Source organism: Myotis yumanensis, unplaced genomic scaffold, assembly GCF_028538775.1.
Source record: "Myotis yumanensis isolate MYYU_CA2020_CCGP unplaced genomic scaffold, mMyoYum1.0.hap1 SCAF_9, whole genome shotgun sequence".
NCBI classification, from domain to species: domain Eukaryota; kingdom Metazoa; phylum Chordata; class Mammalia; order Chiroptera; family Vespertilionidae; genus Myotis; species Myotis yumanensis.
Genome location: NW_027223760.1, coordinates 71,659,034 through 71,682,847, shown reverse-complemented (window position 1 = coordinate 71,682,847; position 23,814 = coordinate 71,659,034). Strand labels below are relative to the sequence as shown.

The 23,814-nt window shown below is 44.6% G+C and overlaps 1 protein-coding gene across 5 annotated transcripts in view; it reads left to right on the top strand.

The window, feature by feature from the left end:
* SRPK2 (SRSF protein kinase 2) overlaps positions 1-23,814 on the top strand; it is a 227,159-nt gene that overhangs the window by 376 nt on the left and 202,969 nt on the right. For 4 of the 5 annotated variants that reach the window (XM_070424611.1, XM_070424616.1, XM_070424612.1 and 1 more), the window contains exon 2: positions 311-365. In XM_070424611.1, the coding sequence (XP_070280712.1) occupies positions 311-365 (55 nt within the window). Of the gene's footprint in view, positions 1-130; positions 221-310; positions 366-23,814 lie in introns of those variants that run through there. The other variant, XM_070424614.1, reaches the window with a different exon arrangement.

The window sequence follows — 23,814 nt, the reverse complement described above, 5'->3', positions numbered from 1 at the left end:
GTCTGGACCCCACCGGGCGGGGGGGGGCGGGGCCGGCCGGGGGCGGGTCTTGCTGGGACCCCGCGGGAGCGGCGGCGGCGCAGGCGCGGTTCCCGCCTCCTCCCGGCCGGCGGAGCGAGTGGAGGCTGCAGCCCGGCTCCGCTCCGGCGTCGCTCCCGTCGCCGCCGTCGCGAAGACCCCCCGCCCCGCTTCCGCTGCGGCGGGATGAGCTCCCGGAAAGGTGAGTGGCCCGCGGCCGGCCCGTCTCCCGGCCACGCGGCCCCGCAGGCCGGCCGGCCCGACCGTTAATGTGTGTCTCCTCTTTCCCCAGTGCTGGCCATTCAGGCCCGAAAGCGGAGGCCGAAAAGAGAGAAACATCCGAAAAAGTGAGTCCACCCTGGATCCCCGCCCTGGCCCGGTCCGGGCAGCTCGGGACCCCGCCGGGGAAGTTGCCCGAATTCCCGGGCCGGCGGGCGGGCTGGTCCCCAGGGACCCGGCGCTCGCCGTCTGCGCGCCGGGCGGGCGGGCGGGGGGAGGGGCGGCTTTCGGGGGAGGGGCGCGCGCGAGCCCGCGGCCGGCCGGCGAGCTGCCCCCGGCCCCGGGGCTCCGGGCCCCCCGTCGCCGTGGCGGTCGGGGCGGCGGTGAGGAGGCGCGGGGCGTGCGCGCCGCCCTTGCGCGCGGGGCTGGCCCTGGGGTCGCGGGCCCTTTCTGGAGGGGCGCCGGCTCCGGGCTCCCGGCTCCCGGCTCCCGGCTCCCGGCTCCGGGCTCCGGGCTCCGGGCTCCCGCACGCCTGGCGCGGGGGGAGGCGGCCTCGCCGCTCTCACCTGGACACGGGGGTCCGAGAGGAACGGGCGCCGAGCGTGCGGGAGACGAGAGTGAGTGTGCGTGCGTGTGTCCGTGTCGCCGCCCCGCGCTCCCTGGCTCCTGCCTCTCGGCTGGTCTGCGGGAAACCGGAGCGGGTGGGCGAGAGGCTCGCCTCGGGCGTGTGCCCGGCGCCGGCTCCGCGCCGAGACCCGTGCGCGCGGGCCCTCGGGTTTGTGCGGGAAACTTTGTGTGCGGGCCGAGCGTGCCCGCCGCGCGGGGCCGGTGGGCGTGTGCGCCGGCGGCCCCGGCGCGGCTCCCGGCCTCCCTCCCTCCCTCCCGGTGCCCGGGGCCGCCGCGGAGGGCAGTGATGTTGCAGACGTGCCAGCGGCCGGCCCCCTCCAGCCTGGCCGCGGCCCGAGCGGCGGCGGCGGCGCCGGGAAGCCTTTCCTGGAGAGCTGCTCCGAGAACGCAGAGCGCCGCCACCTTCTTCTTTTCTCTTTTCTTAAATTTAAAAAAAAAAAAAAAAAAGCCGCCAGCGTTCTACACACCTCCTCCTAGATTTGGGACTTTGCTGTCCCTTTGGTGCTGTGGGGAATGGTAGTCCACGAGCATCTTTAAATAAAATCAGGAAGCATCTGTTGGTGGCTTCCTTTCGGGGGCTACCCTGCAACATTTCAGGCTCTCTTCTGCCCTGGTCACCTTGGTCTCTGCCGCGGGACTTTCGTGCTCACTGGTGGCAACGATGAAAACTGCCTAAGGCATGGTATAGCATGACAGGATTTTTATTCATTCAGAATGGAGTATAATTTGTAAGTTCAGGATTTCACAAAATGTGATATCGACATGATGCTTTCCTTAAGAAACTGGGGGGGGGGAGATGGAATATTTGGTAGTTTTAGATGTGTGTGTGTGTTTTTTTAAATTAATGCTAGCTTTCAAGTCAATCAGAACCTCAAATTTGGCATTTCCTTTGGGGAACAATGTGAAAGTTTAAACAATAAGGAGAACTATAAGTTTAGGATCCTGAGTAATGGGTTTTAATCACAGCCATTATTTCCCCGTAGCCCATTATGTTCAGAAATGTGAAAAGGAATTGAAAAAAGCATGCCCTGGGGTCGGGGGGGTGGCTCTGGATGTGTGTGTTTTCAGTAGATACATATATTTATGTATTTATGTATATGTATATATGCACATATAAATAAGATATGTGTGTTTTATATATATGCATAAATGTGAAAAAGCAGTTTGTTAAGTAAGTCAGTGTATGTTTCATATTTTCATACTTAAGGGTATGACTTTCCGAATGGCCAGGAGCCTTTTTTGGTGTACTTCAGTTTGGATTTATGTGGTATGTTTATAAAGAATTAGCATACATCCACAATATTCAACTTTTACTCCCACAGATTAATCAGTCAGTTTCTTCCACTGTCTATTGTATTTATGTGTTAAGTTTTGAGGGCAAAACTCCCCAGCAGCGCCTAAAGAACTGGTTGATCTGCAGGTAATTAGCAAGATTAGATCAGTCCAATTACATAACTGTTTAGTTAAAGCAATGTCATTTTTAACTTAATTCTTTGGTTCAAGACATTATTTTAAAGGAATGCTTCGTATAATTTATGCATGTATTCAACAGTATTACATGCCTTTCCTAGGGGGTGGTGATAGCTTTGAATAAGACGAACAAACCTCCACTTATATGGAGGTTTGGGGAGAACCCCATAGAAGATGCCAAATAAAAATGTCAATTTCAGATAGTGCTAAGGCATAGGGAGAAAATTAAGATGGGGTGCCTTAAGTAATAGTGATGACATTTGAACACTACCAGTCACTGTGCTGATGACTGTACATGTATTTTATCCCTTGTGATAACCCTATGAGGTAGACATTGTTATCACCATTTTACAGACAAGGAAATGGGGACACAGCATGAGTAAGGAACATGCCCAGCTGCTAAATTGAATCAAGGCAGCCTGGGACTAGAGTCCACACACAGCTGTTTGAGGAGGTGACATTTGAACCAAAGCTAGAGTGTGGCAGAGGCCCTAGGGCGGACTGGGCTAGGAATGTTGGAGGAACCCAAAGGTCAGGTGGCTGGGGTGCTATTGAAGAAGATGGTGGGGCAGGCTGGCCTTTTTTTAAAACCCTCACCCAAGGATGGGTGGATGATTTTTTTTTAATTTTTAAAAAAGATTTTAATTGATTTTTAGAGAGAGAGGAGGGGAGGGGGAGAAAAACATTGATTGACTGCCTCCAGCACTCCCCCCCACCCAGGTTTGAGCCTGCAACACGGGCATGTGCCCTGACTGGGAATTAAACTGACCATCTTTCAGTGGCCAGGGCTTGAGAATATGTTTTTATTGATTTTAGAGGGAGAGGGAGAAGGGGTGGGGGGGAGAGAGAGAGAGGTGTGAGAAACATTGATTGGTTGCCTCCTGTTTGTTCCCTGGCTGAGGATCGAACCCACAACCCAGGTATGTGCTCTGACCGGGAATTACACTCGAAACTTTTTGGTGTAGAGGACAACATTCCAACCAACTGAGCCACTTGGCCAGGGTGGGTCTGGCCTAGTAGGCCACTGGGAGAATGGATTGTGTAGGGGCAGGCAGGGGAAAAGTAGAAAATAGGAGCTGGCCAATTAGTATGTGGGAGACCATGGTTTAGGGTGCATTGAGTGGCCCTGGAGGGAAGAGGTGGTGGAAGGGGCTTTAGGTGCCTGGGAGTCTCAGAGGTGTCCTCCTCATTTTACAGGCAGCTCTGACAGAGGTTAAGGTCACACAATTAGCTTAGTTTGCATCTAAATTCAGGTTTCCTGATGCCCAGTGTTTTTGCTTTTAGATGAATTCTCTAGAGGAGGACAAGGTGTACTAGGGCTAATTTTAAATTGTATTAATATAATAACTGGCAATATTGAATTTTACTATGTGACTACATGGTCCTGGTTTGATGTAATATGATCTACTTTTGTCATAAACTACTTATATGTGCAAGCTGGCTCTTCATTTTAATTTAGTTTAATTCTGTGAGCTTTTATGAATAAAGCCAGTTCCATTTTTTAGTATTGTGGAATTTGTAGTTGTCAGAAATAAGATTAAGATATCTCTGATTAGCTGAGTGAAAATTTTAATCTAGTTAAGATTGTTCCGGTGAGTTTAGTTTGCCAATTATTAATTGTGCTGATTGTGAGTAATAGGCAGTAGGGAAGGACTACAGTGGCATTCAATTCAATTCTGAATCTTAAGAATTGGCTAAATCTCTTATTAGTTTTAAATTTGAAATAATGTGACTCAAGAAGTTGCAAAAATAATAGTTTCCTGTGCACCCTTCATCCAGCTTCCCCTAGTGGTGATATCTTGCATAACCACCAGGACATTGTCAAAACTGGTAAATGACATTGGCACAATACTATGAACTCAAGTAAAATTTCACCAGTTTTTACATGCACGTTGTGTGTGTGTGTGTGTGTGTGTGTGTATGTGTAGTTCTGTCAAATGTTACCATTGTGCAGATTCATGTAATCATTACCAGGAATAAGGTGCAAAACTGTTTCATCACCACAAAGAATCTCCGTTTTGTTACCCTTTAATAATCCTACCCTCCCCTCAACCCCTAACCCCTGGCAGGCACTGGTCTGCTCTCCACTAAAATTTTTACCGCTTTGAGAATGTTACATAAGTGGAATTATACAGCATATAACCTTTTGAGATTCAGTTTTCACTCAGCATAGTGCCCTTGAGACTCATCCCTGTTGTTGGTTGTTGGGTGTGTCAGTAGCTCATTCCTTATTTACTGATTAGAATTTCATGGTGTGAATATACCATGGTTTCTTTATCCATTCACTTGTTGGAGGACATTTGTGGATAATTTTTAATTTTACAAATAAAGTTGCTGAACATTGGTGTACAAGTTTTTATGTGAATATATTTTTATTTCTGGAGGACAGATACATGAGAGTATGATTGTTGGAGGACTTATATTTGTTGTTTGATTTCTAGCAAGTTAGCAGCTTGGTATCTTGGTGTCTGCCTGTCCCTCTTTTCTCTGCATGGTATCTGTGATCTGTGTTTGTGCTGTTGGTGCTGAGGTTCTGCACTGTATCCTTTTGGGCTCTTGACTTTCTATTGGTAGGTGGACCCTGTAGGTTATTGCTTATCGGTTTTCTGTAGTGTGGCTTCTGGCTGCTGCAGAAATAGGCATGCAATTGGTGGCACTGGGTCAGTGAATTGCAGATGCAACAATTTAGGAATGCTGTGGTACAAGCTGATATGTTTATTAGGTAAGCCTCAACTGTTCCCTATAGTATCAACTCAAGATCACAAGCCAGTGACTTTGAAATACCTCCCTCAGGAGGTAATCACTTATTTTTGACTTACTGTTTTGTTAACACGTTTGTTTATTCAACAAACATTTGTGCTGTCAGCAATGCAGTTCAGTACAACAAAGACATATGAAGCAGATAAGCTATTGCACATATCTAGTGCTAGGCAGTGTGTTGGATGCTAGGAAGATTAAGATAAGCAGAACTGTACTAACTGGCAAGTAGGAGAGATTTCCTGGTCGACGAACTTGCAGGACAGTGTGATGAGTACTGTAAGACTTAGGTACAGTGATGCTTTGATTAGAAAGGGAAGGCTTTAGGAAGAGACCTTGTTTGATTTTAGCATTAGTCTTATTTTAATAAAATAGATTTATTATTTTATTTTTTTCTCTTTTATTGAAATATAAAATGATTTAAAAAATCATGTTGAACTGGCACATTTCCTTCAGGAAGTATATATACAAGGGCTGAAGACTCCTTGAGATTTCTTTTTTTTTTTTTTAAATATATTTTATTGTTTTTTTTTTTAAATATATTTTATTGATTTTTTACAGAGAGGAAGGGAGAGAGATAGAGAGTTAGAAACATCGATGGGAGAGAAACATCGATCAGCTGCCTCCTGCACATCTCCCACTGGGGATGTGCCCGCAACCCAGGTACATGCCCTTGACCGGAATCGAACCTGGGACCTTTCAATCCGCAGGCCGACGCTCTATCCACTGAGCCAAACCGGTTTCGGCTTTTATTGATTTTTTACAGAGAGGAAGGGGGAGAGAGAGAGAGAGTTAGAAACATCGATGAGAGAGAAACATCGATCAGCTGCCTCCTGCACATCTCCCACTGGGGATGTGCCCGAAACCAAGGTACATGCCCTTGACTGGAATCGAACCTGGGACCCTTCAGTCCGCAGGCCGACGCTCTATCCACTGAGCCAAACCGGTTTCGGCTCCTTGAGATTTCTAATTTGATTTGCCTGGAAAGAGGTCAAAATATCTGGAGATATATATATATATATATATTTTAGAGGCCTGTTGCATGAATTCATGCATGGGTGGGGTCCCTCTCGGCCAGCCCAGGGGAGGCCAGCCTGGGGGAGGTTCCGTAGGAGGTTGACCGGCCACGGGAAGTTGGCTGTGAAAGTGCACTGACCACTAGGGGGCAGCTCCTGTGTTGAGTGTCTGCCCCCTGGTCAGTGGGCATCATAGCTACCTACCATCTGGTCTTCCGGTTGTAACGATTGCTTAGGCTTTTTTCTCTCTTCATCACACAATTCATACATTATGTTCAAAAATACTCTGTCTGGCCTGGCCGGTGTGGCTCAGTTGTTTAGTCATTGTACTGTGCATCAAAAGGTTGCAGGTTGATTCCAGGTCAGGGCATATGCCCAGATTACAGGCTCAATCCTCAGTGGTGGGTGTGAAGGAGGCAGCTGATTCACACCAAGAATGGTGCTACTGTGTAAATTACAGAGTTAGAGAACATAATTCCTAGAAGAAAAGGGCTTAGCAAACTAGTTCTAGAGGTTAAGGAAGGCTCTTGGAGCTTGGGAGTGAGGAAGCTAATGGTAGCGTGCCTGGGCCGTGGGAAGGGGGGAAAGGGAAAGGCAGGGGCATGCTCTCTGCACTGGGTCCTCAATCCTAAGGGTTTTAAGGGTGGAGATTTTAGGGGAAGTCCCAGGGAAGATCTTAAAAGAATATTCAGTAGTTTTCCAGCTGTGTCCATTCAGGGTTGTGGTCTCCACTGATTGGTCAGTACCAGGGCTGGGGATCATTATTCCATGCAGCTGAGGCTGGTTTTGTTGCTTATCTGGGCCTGGAGCTGAGTACTACTGAGGCCTAAATGTTATCTCTAGGGAGGAAAGGTGGTGGTGGTGGTGGGGGGCCAAACCTCATGACCAGTGATATGCTAGGGGAGGGAAAGTCACCCTGGGGGCAAGGTCCCGCCCTACAGTTGATTGACCATTGCTAGGCACCTGGGGCTTTCTATCCTTGTGACCTTCTGTACCCGGCCCATCCTCCATCCTCTGCTCATGTCTGTCCAACTGCCTGAGGATATTTTTATTGATTTTTAGAGAGAGAGGAAGGAAGAGAGAGAGAGAGAAATAAAGAAGAAAAACATTGATGTGTGGATGAAACATTGAATATGAATCAGCTGCCTCCTGCACACCCCCGACTGGGGATTGAGCCTGTAATCTGGGCATATGCCCTGACCTGGAATCAACTTGTAACCTTTTGGTGCACAGTACAATGCCTAACCAACTGAGCCACACAGGCCAGGCCAGACAAAGAGTATTTTTGAACATAATGTATGAGTTGTGTGATGAAGAGAGAACCACTTGGACTTCTCTAGGAAACATTTTGTGGGGTTGAGAAGCAGAAAGCAACAAAGTCTTTCTTATGGATAACATTCCTCCTTTAGGTCCTCTGGAGATTGCAGAGCTGTCTTCTGAGGCCACTGGAAAGTCACCCACAGCTTTCCAATGTTACTGCACCTCTACAGGCCTGGATGATAATGACCTTGGGTTTATCCTTAAGGTGGCAGCAGTTTTTACTGTTGAAAATGTAGAATATGGTGTCATAAGACACATCTGATTTTTCATCATTAGGCTGAGTCCCACAGATTTTATCCCGATGCCATGAGACTCGAACACCAAGAATGTGCTATCTGAGCACTTGTGCTCTGAGCTGGTAGCACTAACTCCAGTCTTGATGTGGCTTCATCTGTAAATCCTTGGTTATAAGACCTCTGTTTAGCTAGTCTTCATTTGGTTATTCAGGTTGATTGTTCTATAATTTAGTTGTAATTCCAGATTGATCCTGGGAGGAGGTGTGTGTAAGCTCCATCTACTCCTCTGATGTCTTGGATCTCCCTCTTTTTAAATTTTATTTATTGATTTGAGAAAGAGAGAGAAAAACAATTGATTTGTTGTTCCACTTATTTATGCATTCATCGGTTGATTCTTGTATGTGCCCTGACCAGGGATCCAACTTGAAACCTTTGTGTATCAGGACAATGCTCTAACCAACTGAGTAACCTGGTCAGGGCTCCTTTTTTAATTAGCATATATGACAGTTTCAGTTGCTCCACATCTGTCACACTTGTTACTGTCATTCTTTTAAGTTTTTGCTATTCTGGGTATGTATTGAGACCTCATTGTGAATTTAATTTGCGTTTTTCCTGAGTGGTGGTATTGAAGATGTTTTCATATGTTTATTATTTATTTATTTATTTAATACTTGAGAATATTTTTTCCATTGATTTTTTTTTTTTTTTTTTTGACAGTGGAAGGAAGAGGGAAGGAGAGAGAAAGAGAGAAACTTTGACATGAGAGAGACACATTGGTTGCCTCCCACACACACTCTGACTGGGGGCGGGGAACAAACCTGTAACCCAGGTAAATACCCTTGAACATGTCCTTGACTGGGAATTGAACCAGAGACCCTCTAGTGCAGTGGTTCTCAACCTTCTGGCCCTTTAAATACAGTTCCTCATGTTGTGACCCAACCATAAAATTATTTTCGTTGCTATTTCATAACTGCAATGTTGCTACTGTTATGAATCGTAATGTAAATATCTGCAGGTTGTTCTTAGGCGACCCCTGTGAAAGGGTCTTTCAACTGCCAAAGGGGTCACGACCCACAGGTTGAGAACTGCTGCTCTAGTGCGTAGGCCGATGCTCTAACTACTGAGCTTTGCGGGCCAGGGCCCATTTTCATCTGTTTATTGGTCATTTGAATTTCCTATTTGTGAAGTGCCCATTTAAAAAACATATTGGGTTGTAAGTCTTCTCTTATGATAGTTTTATTGACATACTAGAGGCCTGGTGCATGAAATTCATGCACGAGTGGGGCGGGTCCCCTCAGCCCAGCCTGCACCCTCTCCAATCTGGGACTCCTCAGGGGATGTCCACCGGCAGTCGGACATCCCTCTCACAATCCGGGACCACTGGCTCCTAACTGTTTACTTGCCTGCCTGCCTGGTCGCCCCCAACTGCCCTGTCCAGCCAGCCTGGTCGCCCTAACTGCCCCTTTGCCGGCCTGGTCACCCCTTACTGCCCCACTGCCGGACTGGTTGCCCCCAACTGCCCCCCCCCCCCCGCCCCCCCGCCAGCCTGGTCGCCCCCACTTGACCCCCCTGCAAGCCTGGTCATCCCACGCAGCCTGCTGCTCAGTCATTTGGTCGTCCCTCACTAAGCACCCTGCTGGCCTGGTCGCCCCACGCAGCCTGTTTGGTCGTCCTTTCAGTTGCGATGGTCACTTAGGCTTTTATATATATATATATAGATAATTTACAGACCATACAATTCATCTACATAAATTGTACAATTCAGTAGTTTTTAGCAGATTCACAGAGTTCTGTTAAACTAGATCTTGGAGAGCCAGTAAGGATTTGCCAAGTAAATAGAGAGGGCAGGGTGAGGGTCTTCCAGGCAGAAGCAGCACTGCAGTGGGTATAAGCTTGTGGAGGTGTAAAATGGCATGCTTTTTATTCCTGGAAGGTCAAGTAGGCAGGTAAGGTTGGGGTGCCTGGTGCAGTGAGCAGTGAATGGGACAGTGAGGAAGTCTTCAGGGCCTGAGAACTGTTAAGAGGCAGATTGAGGTTTTTAGAAAAGGTTACTAGCTACTGTGTGGAGAGCTTAGAAGCCAGATCATTAGGAGGCTTCATGAGACTGATGGTTACTAAGGGAGTAGAAATCACAGGATTTAGTTTCCAATTTCATGTGGGAGTAGAGTGGAAAGGGTGTATGATGGATCCCAGATTTCTGAATTAGCTAAACTTGTGGAGTGTGTTGCCATCATTCCTGAAGATAGGGAATGCAGAGCAGGTTTGGGAAAAGCTAATGATCTTTGGTCAGGCTATTGGAGGTGTTTTGTGGCTGCCAGTTAGTGATATCAGTCATTGTAGCTGAAGCATCTGCCCTGACCTGGCATCGAACCAGCAACCTTTTGTTCCCCGTACGACGTCCAACCAACTGCGTTACACTGGCCAGGGCATGTTATACACTTTAAATTTATACAATTTTATTTGTCACATAGCCCAATAAATTGGAAAAAAGTTATCAAAATCTTGAAATTGCAGTATCTGAGTAATTGGGGATTCACTACTATCTTCTCTGGTTTGTCTGTTTATAAAAATAAAGTTTTAAAACATGTTAATAATGCTTTTTGAATCAGTTACTAGTTTTTCAGAGCACATGATATATGTTTTTAAAAGCTATTTCCTCCAGCCCTAACCGGTTTGGCCCAGTGGATAGAGCGTCGGCCTGCAGACTGAAGGGTCCCAGGTTCGATTCCGGTCAGGGGCATGTACCTTGGTTGCGGGCACATCCCCAGTAGGGGGCGTGCAAGAGGCAGCTGATCGATGTTTCTCTCTCATCGATGTTTCTAACTCTCTATCTCTCTCCCTTCCTCTCTGTAAAAAATCAATAAAATATATATTAAAAAAAAAAAAAAAAGCTATTTCCTCCACCCCCAGTTTTATTGAGAAAAAATTGACATCACTGTTTAAGTTTAAGATGTACATGATGGTTTGATTTACATATACTGTGAAATGATTACCACAACAGGATTAATTAAAATTTGTCATGTTGTATAGATACAGTAAAAGAAAAAAGAAAGAAAATTTGTCCTTGTGATGAGAACTCTTAGGATCTATCTACTACTCTCTTAACTTTCCTATGAATCATACAGTGTTAGCTATAGTCATCATGTACATTACATCTCTAGCTTGTACCTTTTGACCACGTGCTCCAATTTCCCCTCCCCCATCTCTGGTAACCACAAATCTGATCTCTTTAAGAATTTAATTTTTAAGAACAATTTATGGAAAAGCTGTGAAGATAGTACAGAGAGAATACATGCTATTTATTTTAGTCTAAACTGAGATGCTTTATTTTTGAATCTATATATGATATTTTGTCCAAGCTATAACTAATAGTTTGCAAAGACAATGGGACATTACCCCCAGTTGTTATATGAAATTACATTTATTATCACAATCTAATGATTTACTTATTTTTTTAAAAAAATACTTTTATTTAATTTAGAGAGTAAGGGAGAGGGAGAGAGATAGAAACTTCAGTGATGAGAGAGAATCATTGATTGGCTGCCTCTTGCACGCCTCATACTGGGGATTGAGCCCACAACTAGGGCATGTGCCCTTGTTTGGAATCGAACCTGGGATCCTTCAGTCCACAGGCTGACGCTCTATCCACTGAGCCAAATCAGCTAGGGCTTTACTTACTTTTTAAAGCAATTTTTAAAGTATATTGATTTCAGAGAGGAAGGGAGCGAGAGAGAGAGAGAGAGAGAGAGAGAGAGAGAGAGAGAAACATCAGTGATGAGAGAGAATCATTGATCGGCTGCCTCCTGCACGCCCCACACTGGGGATCGAGCCTGCAACCCGAGCATGAACCCTGACCGGGAATTGAACCGTGACCTCCTAATTCATAGATCGACACAACCACTGAGCCACGCCAGCCGGGCTAAAGCAATTTTTAAAAAAGGCTCTGTGCAGCCTTAATGAGGTCATACCTTGAGGAATAATCCCATAAATGTGTTGAATTAATTTGCCTCCTTTGAAATTGATTTAGTTGGCTTGAAGTCTAATTAGTATTGACTTCAGACAGTTCCTGCAAACAGTTCTCAGTCAATGAAGAACATTTCATCCCTTCTTCCCTCTTTTCTCAGTCTGACCAGGACTTCTCTGGGCCATGCTCCTCTAGGAATGTTCTTTCTCTTTCACAGTACATAGGTCACATTTCTTACCATCTGTCATTAAGACTAGCTTTATTGTTCATTTCCTCTTGTCTTAAATAATTTTTTTTTGCCTTATATTAAAAATAAGATAATTGAGAGAGCAGACTATCATATTAAAAGCTTTGTAAGGATTAGAATATAAGGAAATGACTCCTTTTTTGAGGGATAATTTTGGAAAAGACTATGGCTTATATTTAGGCATATATGATCTTTTATATTTCTCCTTAGCCTTACTAGATAAATCCTGAAAAATGTATATGTAATGTTTTGCCTCCAATATTTGAATTCAGTTCCACATTGAATATCTTTGCAGTCAAACTGCTTTGTTAATAAGTTTAAAATTAATAATTGGTTTATTAACTCCAGAGTACATTTATTTCAGTTATCTTTTGTATAAATTAATGTAAATATTTTTAGGCATTATAATTCTCAAGTCAGGGTCTTAGAATGTGGGGCTTAAAAGGATAGGGATAGAAGGGAACATCAGGATGAGGTTGTAAAATGCTTTAAACTTAGATATGTTGTAACACAAGACTGTTATTCACCTTAGCTGAGCATAGAATGTAGATGCCTGCATCCCCAGTACTACTGAAATTTAGTACATGTGACCCTGGACAGATTGTGAGAACTCTGCAGATTTACTAGGCAGGGTATGAGAGGGAGTAAAAAGAGACTTCAACTCGGGTACCATTTTAACCTCAGGGAGCAAAAGTTTAATTGAGATATAAAAGATGGACAGTAGGAGGACAACCAAGATGGTGGCATAGGTAAACAACTGAATTTGGTGCCGTGCACTACCACATTAAAACTACAACTAAAAGACAAAATGGATACCATCCAGAACCATGGGAAGGCTGGCTGAGTGGAAATTCTACAATAGAAGGAAAGAGAAAAGTGCATTGAGTCCGGTAGGAGGTGCAGAGGTGTGGAGGTACGGAGGTGCGTGCAAAAGGGGCTGGGTACGCTGTTGTCTTTTTCATTCGGGAGGGAGAAACAAGCTCCCGACTGCTCTGACCTCCAGTTCTGGGTGAGAATTTGGGGACCCAGTCTCATATGGAAAGAAACTGGACTGTCTGGCATCGGGCTGGAATGTGAGGGCAGCTTTCTCGCAGAGGTGCTTGCAGTGATCATTGTTCCTGCATGGGGCCGCGGGACACAGACCCCGGGACCTCTCCAAGGCAGAGCAGACTGGAAGCCATTGTGGCTTGCTCCGCCCTGGTGATTCCCTGAGACCCCAGCCCACCCAATTTACAACCCCACCCAAGCTGTGCACAGAGGCTTTTGCATATGAATGGCCTGGCCTTTCTCGGCCCAAAAACCTGGGCAGACTCAGTGAGCGCCAAAGCCCCACTGAAGCAAGTCCTGCCCCGTAAGGGTGTCTCCAGCACAGAAGTTCTCCCATTGTAGACACAATTGGTCCTCACAGCCAGTTGGCCTGGAGATCAATTCCTCCCAGTGATACCTACAAGAATCAAGGCTTAACTACAACAAGACTGTGCACAAAGCCCACAAAGGGGTGCACCAAGAGTGTCCACCTCAGGTAATTGGGGAGGCTGAGCCATTGGGCCCTATAGGACACTTCGCACACAAAGCCCCTCTATCAACACAGGGAAGCAGCCAAAATACGGAGACAAAGAAACAGGTCACAAATGACAGAAATGGAGGAAAGCAAACTACTGGATATAGAGTTCAAAACCACTGTTATAAGGTTACTCAAGAGTCTTCTAGACACCTCTGAGAAATATAGGGAGACCCTCAAGGATATGAAAAAGGGCCAATTAGAAATTAAGCATACACTGACTGAAATAAAGAATAATATACTGAGATCCAACAGCAGACTAGAGGATGCCAAGAATCAAGTCAAAGATTTGAAATACAAAGAAGCAAAAAACACGCAACCGGAAAAGCAAAAGGAAAAAAGAATACAAAAATATGAAGATAGTGCAAGGAGCCTGTGTCAAGCGTACCAACATCCGAATTATAGGGGTGCCAGAAGAAGAGAGAGCGCAAGATATTGAAAACCTATTTGAAGAAATAATGACAGAAAACTTCCCCCACCTGGTGAAAGAAATAGACTTACAAGTCCAGGAAGCTCAGAGAGCCCCAAACAAAAGGAATCCAAAGAGGACCACACCAAGACACATCATAATTAAAATGCCAAGAGCAAAAGTCAAAGAGAATCTTAAAAGCAGCAAGAGAAAAACAGCTAGTTACCTACAAGGGAGTACCCATACGACTGTCAGCTGATTTCTCAACAGAGACTATGCAGGCCAGAAGGGAGTGGCAAGAAATATTCAAAGTGTTGAATGCCAAGAACCTATAACCAAGATTACTTTACCCAGCAAAGCTATCATTTAGAATTGAAGGTCAGATAAAGAGCTTCACAGATAAGATAAAGCTAAAGGAGTTCATCACCACCAAACCAGTATTATATGAAATGCTGAAGGGTATTCTTTAAGAAGAGGAAGAAGAAAAAGGTAAAGATAAAAGTTATGAACAACAAAGTGACAACAAATACATATCTATCAACAAGTGAATCTAAAAATCAAGTGAATAAAAAATCTGACAAACAGAATAAAGTGGTTGATAGAATAGAATCAGGCATAGAAAGGGAGTGGACTGACAATTCTCGGGGGGAAGGGGGTGTAGGGGGTGCGGGAAGACTGGACAAAGATTGTACACCTATGGACGAGGACAGTGGGGGGTGTTAAGGGCAGGGGGTGGGGTGGGAACTGGGTGGAGGGGAGCTATGTGGGGAAAAAGAACAACTGTAATAATCTGTACAAAAAAGATGTAATTGTTTTGTCTTAGCTTTATAAAAATTTATTTTTTATAAAGCTTTATTTATTTATTTAGTTGCTATAAGGCAAAGGCTTTCAATATCCTTTACATAGTTACCAGCACCCTATAGGTATAACAGTAATAGCAGAACTGTTCTCCTCTTTCCCTTAGCTCCACTGATGCCTGCTACTTGCAGTGTCTTTGCGATCAAGTTAAGGGACATTCGAGGATTAAATTTACCTTTTAGAGGATATTAGGCTTTGTAACTTTACTCTCGTAAAGTTTGAATACTGTTACTTTGTGTGGGTAAAGGCTATTTTATTTTCTGAACTTACCAGAGAAGATGTAATAGTTTTCCATCTTTCTGAAGTCTGATTATCTTTGAATATTCTTTGGTAAGGCTGACTGATATTCCTCTCAGAGGCAGCTGACCAGGGTTCAAGTTTTTTATTTTTGTGTGTATGTGTTAATCCTCATCCGAGGTTACTTTTCCATTGATTTTTAGGGAGAGTAGAAAAGAGAGGGAAAGATAGAGAAACATTGATGTGATAAAAACTTGTCTATTGGTTGCCTCTTGCATGAGACCTGACCAGGGCCCAGGCTGGGGATTGAGTCTGCAACTAAGGTATGGGCTTTTGACGGGAATCGAATTCAAGACCCTTTGGTCCGCTCTGTCCACTGAGCCAAACCGGCTAGGGCAGGGTTCAAGTTTTGAAGGCATCACTTTTATCAGTGGTGTTGGATAAGTTATTTAATTTTTCCAAGGCTCAATTTCTTCATCTTAAAATAGAACTAATAGTATTTACCTCTCGGAAAGTGAGAATTAAATGAGGTAATACTTATCCTCTGGTGGTGTGGCACATAACAAACCTTTTTAAGTGGCAGGTATTAGTTATTTTATGGTGTTTCAGTTGTATTTTAGGATTTAAAAAAAAATTTTATTGATTTTTTTACAGAGAGGAAGGGAGAGGGATAGAGAGTTAGAAACATCGATGAGAGAGAAATGTCGATCAGCTGCCTCCTGCACACCCCCTACTGGGGATGTGCCCATAACCAAGGTACATGCCCTTGACTGGAATTGAACCTGGGACCCTTCATTCCACAGGCTGACGCTCTATCCACTGAGCCAAACTGGTTAGTGCTTTAGGAATTTTTATAATAGGAAAGCAATGGATTTATGATAAAAATTTCTCAAACATCTAAATGTGCCTTTATTTACTTTGGCCAGCATAAATCTTATTTTTCCTCAATAACTTCTGTAAGTTATTTATAGAAGATATGTTGTCTAAGCATAGATCCTAAAGTGAATTAGAAATTACCTTCAGATCTAGAAATCATGCTGGAGATATTCATTGGTGATGGCAGATGATCTCTATTAGGTCTGTAGTTTGAAACTAGAATAAAGGGACAGGGAGGAGACTATCCTATATAATAAAGAGGTAATATGCAAATTAACCCTCATGCCCTCACAAGATGGCTGCCTACTACCAGGCCGGCAGGGGGTGTTAGTGAGGGATGACCAAATGACTGAGCAGCAGGCTGTGTGGGGTGACCAGGCTGGCAGGGGGGTTAGTGAAGGATGACCAAATGACTGAACAAGCAGGCTGCGTGAGGCGACCAAGCCAGTGGGGGGCCATGAGGGGTGACCAGGCTGCAGGGGGGCAGTTGGGGGTGACCAGGCCAACGGGGGGGGGGGGCACAGTTAGGGGCGACCAGGCCGGCAGAGGAGGGCAGTTGGGAGTGACCGGGCCAGCAGGAGGGGCAGTAAGAGGTGACCAGGCCGGCAGGGGGGCAGTTAGGGGCGACCAGGCTGGCGGGGGGGTGCAGTTAGGGGTGACTAGGCTGGCAAGGGGGGCAGTTGGGGGCGATTAAGCTGGCAGGGGGACGGGGGGCAACTAGGCTGGTTTGGGGGGCCGTTGGGGGTGACCAGGCCGGTGGGGGGGGCAGTGTGGGGCGACCAGGCCGGCAGAGGGGGGCAGTTAGGAGAGACCAGGCCAGCAGGGAGGGGGCAATTGGGGGAGACCTGGCCGGCATGCAGCGGCAGTTAGGGGCGACCAGGCAGGCAGGCAGGTGAGTGATTAGGAGCCAACAGTCCAGGATTGTGAGAGGGATGTCTGTCTGCTGGTTTAGGCCTGATCCCCATCAGACATTCCCTGAGGGATCCCGGATTGTTTTATTTTTCAGACATGTTTAGGCGGAGTCTAAGAGGGATATAAACATTTGGTATCTCTTATTGGACAAAATAAATGTATTTAAGGCATGATTGAAAAATCAGTTTTTGTAAAGGCAATTCTGGCTTCCTCTTAGCTTATATTAAGAACTCAAAAGAGATATTTTCTCATGAAAAGATTCCTTAATAGATTGAGCTGGGAACTTTGACTAATAAAGGAATAAGGTGGCTAGCAGGCCTGAACCAGAGTGATAGGGTAGGAAATGCTTTGCGGCACTACTGGTCTTAGAGACCTCCCTTTCCCATACTTTGCCTCTCATGTTTTCTACAAGACCAAAGAAATCCCTCTTAAAGTAGGGATCCATGACTCTATACCTGAAGTTTTAAATATTTTGAAAATAAGTCTCCTTCCTTCTTTTTGATACAGATGCAGTCTTATGTCTTACTATGAAAAAGCAAGTGGGTTGAACATGCCTTGATTTTTAAGCTGAGTATATATGACATTGAGCTATATAAAACTAGAGGCCTAGTGCATTCCGTGCACAGGTGGGGTCCCTCGACCTGGCCTGCAGGGATTAGGCCGAAACTGATCTCTGGGTCCGGTGTGCGGGTGAAGCAGATTCTGGGCTGACAGTGCCCCAGCAGCAACCTAACCCACAGCCGATTCCGCAAGGAATCAGGCTCCCTCCTCTACTGGTTCGAGTGTCTGCCCCTTGGTGGTCATTGCACGTCATAGCTACCAGGCGAACGGTCGGACGGTCGCTTAGGCTTTTATATATATATATAGATAGGCTTTTTTTCCCTTTAAAGTTAAATTCCATCAAATTTCACATGCTTCATCTAATACAAATAATAGCTAATGTAGTCGCTAACATTCTACTAGATGCTTAATATGCATTTATCATCTTTAATTCTCAAAACAGCCCTTAAATTGGGCTTTTTGTGTTTTCAGTTGTTTGAAATATCTCTTACTGGAGAGAGTCCTCTGTTTTTATTTGGGGATTGTCTCCTGTCTATTTTTGGTTCACGTCATTGGGGTCCTTCCCTGTTTCCTCTCGCCCTTCAGGGATGGGGCTTAGCCTGTCTCAGTACTTTCACCAGAGCTAATCCCAGGTCTTTTGCTTGAGGTTCTGGAAGAGGCTTTTGCTTCTCCTATTGGCTTGACTGTGAGTATGTGAAATGGAGTTATCAAAGCCATTTGTCACCACACAGATCCTGAAAATGAACAGAGAACCGAACCTAGCCAAGAAATAGAGAAAACAGTCTTGATGATGATGTTCAAACCCTGACTGTGCTGAAACAAGGGCTACATCCTGGACTTTTAAGTTATTTGTGTAAACCAAATTGAGTTGAATTTTCTATTAAAACTGAAAGAGCAGCATTAATCATAATGGCCTGGTGGAAACAACTCAAATGTCCATCAGCTCATTACGGGATTCATCAAGATTTAGTATGTCCACATATTGGAATATTATTCAGCAACAAAATGAATGAAGGCCTGTTACACAGTACAGCATAGGTGTACCTTGAAAACATTGTGCTAAATGAAAGAAGCCAGTTATAAACAACCACATATTATTCCATCGATATGAAATGTCTAGAATAGGCAAATCCATAGGGGTGGAAAGTAAGAGTAGTGGCACCTAGGGCTGGGGAGAGGGGAAATGGGAGGTAATTGTTGAATATATGAGTTTCTTTTTGGGATGATGCAAATATTCTAAAATTGTGGTAAATATACTAAAAGTTAATGAGTTGTATACGTTTAAAAAATATCTTTATTGATTTCAAAGAGGAAGGGAGAGGGAGAGGGAGAGAGAAACATCAATGATGAGAGAATCATTGATCAGCTAGCTGCCTCCTGCATGCTCCACATTGGGGATTGAGCCCACAACCTGGGCATGTGTTCTGACTAGGAATCAAACCATGATCTCCTGGTTCATAGGTCCATGCTCAATCACTAAGCCACTCTGGCTGGGCAAGTTGTATACTTTAAATAGATGAATTATATCTGACTAAAGTTGTTATTAAAAAATAAAAAAACTGCCCTAATTGGTTTGGCTCAGTGGATAGAGCGTCAGCCTGCGGACTCAAGGGTCCCAGGTTCGATTCTGGTCAAGGCCATGTACCTTGGTTGCGGGCACATCCCCAGTAGGGAGTGTGCAGGAGGCAGCTGATCGATGTTTCTCTCTCATCGATGTTTCTAACTATCCCTCTCCCTTCCTCTCTGTAAAAAAAAAAATAAATTAAAAAATATATATTTAAAAAAATAAAAAACTGAAAGAATTCTAACAGATAACACTTCTCATTTTACAAATGAGAAACAGGCACTGAAATTTTGTCTTATTTTTTACTAGAGGCCCAGTGCAGAAATTTGTGCGCGGGTGGGGTCCTGCCGGTCCCCCTGGGGCCGATTGGGCTGGGCTAGCCAGGGGGAGGGGCCAAGGGAGGTTGGCAGTCTGGTCCCGTCCCCTGGTTGAACTCCTGGTGGAGGGGACAATTTGCATATTAGGCTTTTATTATATAGGATTATTATATTAGTGTTTTTTTGATTTGAGAGAGAGAGAGAGAGAGGAGAAAGGGGAAAGAGAGAGACAGAAAGAGAAACATCGATTTGTTGTTCCATTTATTTATACATTCATTGGTTGATTCTTGTATGTGCCCTAACTGGGGATCGAACTGGCAGTGCTGGAGGCACAGAAATTTTAAACAGTAGCCCATTGTTGAGAGCTGGTAGGTAGCAGAGCTGGGATTCAGAACCAGCTGTCTATCAAGTCCAAGCTTTACAGCTGTGCTTTAACTGCCTTTTTCAAAGATGAATAAGACTCATCTTTATGGAACTTTGAAGTTGGGAGTTCCTTAGCAATTGCTTAATCTAACCCCTTAATTTTAGTGATGATAACATTGGACCTCAGATAATGCAACGACTTACTCAAGATTGCCAAGTTGGTTAGTGGCAGCTAGGGATTTATGATTTACTCAGAGAGGCAAGTAAACAACTAACAGTGATAGAAAGTGGAAGGGATTGAAAGCAAATAGAAGTACAGGCATTGAGCTGTGTAAAATAAGGGAAGGATCAGTTATTCTGATTTTTACCCAGTGAAATTTTTGTAGAGATCGTGACTTTCTGAGGGAATAACTGGTGAACATGTGTGAGTGTTAGAGAGCAAGAGATGTCCCGAATGTCTCAGTGTACATGTGGATTGTAGCAGGATGCAGAAGGCGGTTTGAGTGGAAAAATCATGACATACCATCAAGGTAATGTTAGGGAATTCTGATTATCTCTGTAAGCATTGGGGACCATTGAAGATGTGCTTTTTTTTTTTTTTTTTTGTGCTTTTAAAAAAATCCTCACCCAAGGGTATGTTTTTGTTGATTTTTTTAGAGAGAGAAAGAGGGCGGGGGGGTGGGGGGGGTGGGGAGAGAGATAAACATCAATGTGAGAGAAACATCCATTGGTTGCCTCCCATACGTGCCCCAACTGGAGATTGAACCCACAATCTAGGTATGTGCCCTGGCTGGGAATTGAACCCGAAATCTTTTGGTGTATGGGATGACATTCCAACCAACTGAGGCACCCGGCCGGGGCCCACTGAAGACTTTTGAGGAGCTGAGTAGCACGATCGCCTGCTTGAGAAAGATAATGGGCAGCTATATGAAAGGGAGATTGAGGTGGGGACAGAGATTGAAGATTTGGAGATAAGTTTTAGCATTTTGTCACAGTGATCCAGGTGTGAGAGGATGGGTGATTGATTGTGTTAGGAATGGAAAGGAGGGGATGGATATGTGAGTCTGCACAGGTGGAATCATTAGGACTTGGCAGGTGACTAGAAGCATGTAATCCTGGCACCCGGCACAGTGCCGAATACATTTGTTGAAAGCAGAAAGGGGAGGATTTAATATGACTTTGAACATCTCATTCTCTGACGTTGAACGTTTTAGTCTGTTAATGACCATAGAAGAAGCAGGGTTGGGTATAGGGAGGAGGGGGGAAAAAGTAAGAGTAAGAGGGGGAGGCAAAACATTCAGATTTTGTTGAGTTTGAGATACTTGGTGAGACACTCAGATGGGCTGTTGAGCTGGGAAATCGGGGTCTGTGACTCGCAGAGAGGGAGAGTCCGTCATACATTGAGGAGATCTACTAAAAAGTGATTATTAAAGTTACGAGAACTAAGAGATAAGGACGGACCAAGGAGAAAACTTTGAGGTTAACCTACATTTTGAAGGGGCAGGGGGAGTAGCAGCAGTAGCAGACCCTGGAGAGAACCATATTACTAGTTTATTCTCTGAAAGCAAAGAAAGGGGGAGGACAGTTTTAGATGAGTGTTCTGTGCAGCAGAGTTTGAGTAGATGCAGTAAGTGGAGAAGTTAAAATGACTCGGACAACTTAGGTGGGTAATGGAATGTTCACTATTAAGAATTGTGAATTTTTAAAGCATGGCTATATGTCTGGGGTAGGCTGCTGATGAAGAGCAGATTAAAGAAATAAGGTAACAGTGAACATTTATTGAACCTTCACTGCCTGTGAGGCATCATGCCAAGTTCTGGACACATTCTTCCATTTAATCCCAATAGTGACTCTGAGAGGTAAGGTAAATGGAGAGAGTGTTGTAAAATGTGGAGGGTACTTAAAATGGAGTTATTATCTGTCATAGAAGACAAAACTGAATCTGAGAAATTGCTCCTTAGTCCAGCTTTTAAGAGGTGATCTGTGGAGCCTATAGTCTTTAATGTTAATTTTGATGGCATAGTGGATTAATGTCTAGGATGTGCACTTTAAATATTTTACTCATCAAGCTAAAAAACCAACAGCACCCAAACAAACCCCATAGTGGCTTAATACAGCGAACAGTATGATACATGGTTTCTGAGGTTTAGGAATTGGGAAGCAGCGCATCTGGGTGGTTCTGGCTCAGGGTTCAGCCATTTGAGACTTCAGGAACCACTTCAAGCTGGCTGACTTACCTGGCGGTTGGCAGGAGGCCCTACTTCCTCATCCTGTGGACCTCTCCGTGAGTGTCCTCGCAACATGCAGCTGGCTTCATCCAGAGGGACCATTCCAGAGAGCCAGGCGGAAGCTGCAGTGCTTTTTATGACCTGTTCTGGGAAGTCTCACACCTGTCACTTCTGCCATTTTATTAGTTAGAAATGAGTTACTAGGGGAGAGCTTAGGTTCTGCCCTTTGAAGAGAAGCATATTAAACCATTTTGTGAACATGTATTTAAAATCATTACACAAGTCATATGCAATCAGGAGGAAAAGCACTGGGTGAGGAGAAGACTTGGGTTCCAGACCCAGCTCTGCTGCTTGCTCTGTAAGGGACACTGAGGAAGAACTTTATCCTCCTAAGCTCTGTTTTCTCTAGGAACGTAGGGGTCTTGAAACTGCAGCTTACTTCACAGTTAGTTACGATAACCCCACTGATGGGCTCGTAACGTTAAAGTGGCATGAGCTTTGGTGACAGATGCAGCCTCTTGTCCCAGTCCTACTGCTTAATAGCTGTGTAATCTTGAGCATGTTTTTTTAAACCACATTTGTAATACAGGATTAAAGTGTCTCATGGAGTTATTGTGATGATTAAATTAGAATTTATGTGATTATTTAGCATAATACCTACACTTATTAGGCCAGGCATCCTATCTGATAATAGCCAAACATAGTAATTGACCGTACCTTCACTATGCCTCCCATCGGCTAATCAGCAAGATATGCAAATTAACCGCCAACAAAGATGGAGGCTAATTTGCATACCGCAGGCAGGGTGGGACAGCACGAGCCGCCATCCAGGCCCCCGTGGGCGACGCCAGAAGCTGCTTGCCTGCTGCCCGGGACCGAATCCGGTCCCGGGCCGCAGGCACGTTGGCCCCACAAGCCCCAGGAGCCGCCTGCCTGCCGGCTGGGACCCAGTCCGGTCCTGGGCCGCAGGCAGGCCGGCCCCCCAAGCCCCAGGAGCCGCCGGCCTGCCGCCCAGACCGGATCGGTCCCAGCTGCTGGCGGGCCCCGGAAGCCCCAGAAGCTGCCAGATATGGCAGTAACTATCAGTAAGCACTCTGAAAGTCAGTGGCATAAATGCACCAATTAAAAAACAGATTATGAGGGGGAATCAAAAACAAAACCCACTTTAAATATAAAGACACATATAGATTAAAAGTAAATGAATTAAGCTGCAGCCTGTTTTGCTCAGTGGATAGAGCATTAGCCCTTGGACTGAAGGGTCCCAGGTTAGATTCCAGTCAAGGGCATGTACCTCAGTTGCTGGCTTGATCCCCAGTCCCTATCAGAGCATGTGCAAGAGGCAACCAATCAATGTGTGTCTCCCTTTCCCTTCACTTTCTCTAAAATTGAATGGAAAAATATTCTTGGGTGAAGATTAACAAAAAAACAGTAAATGGATTAAGTAACATTAAAGAGATTATAAGAAAAATATATTCCAAATTTTGTTAGTTGTATAATGGTTATGTTTAAATTATTAACACCTAAGAAATTCGGTGAAGGGTACATATAATATGCTGTAGTATTTTATAGGTTTTTTTTACATGTATGAAATTATTTCAAATTAAAATATTAAAAAATTAAAAATTAATAAAATATTAATTGAAATGTATCTGCATTACATAAAAAATCTAATCGCTTCCAGCATAATTTATTAAATTGTGCTAAAATTTACAAGGGTTCAATTAAAAAATATCTTAATTCTAAATGATATAATAGAAAATATATAATAGTGCAGTTATAAGCACTTATCTGAAAATAAAAATTTGAAGAAGTGAATTTAAAGAAGGGATTAGCCAAAGAAAATATATGCACAACCCATGGACACAGACAACAGTATGGTGAAGGCCAGAGAGAAGTGGGGGGCAAGAGCTGGGTAGAGGGGGCAAAAGGAGGGAAATAGGGACATCCTAAATCCTATATAATAAAATGCTAATATGCAAATCGACTGAACAGCAGAGCGACGGGTCGCTATGACGTGTACTGACCACCAGGGGGCAGATGCTCATCACAGGAGC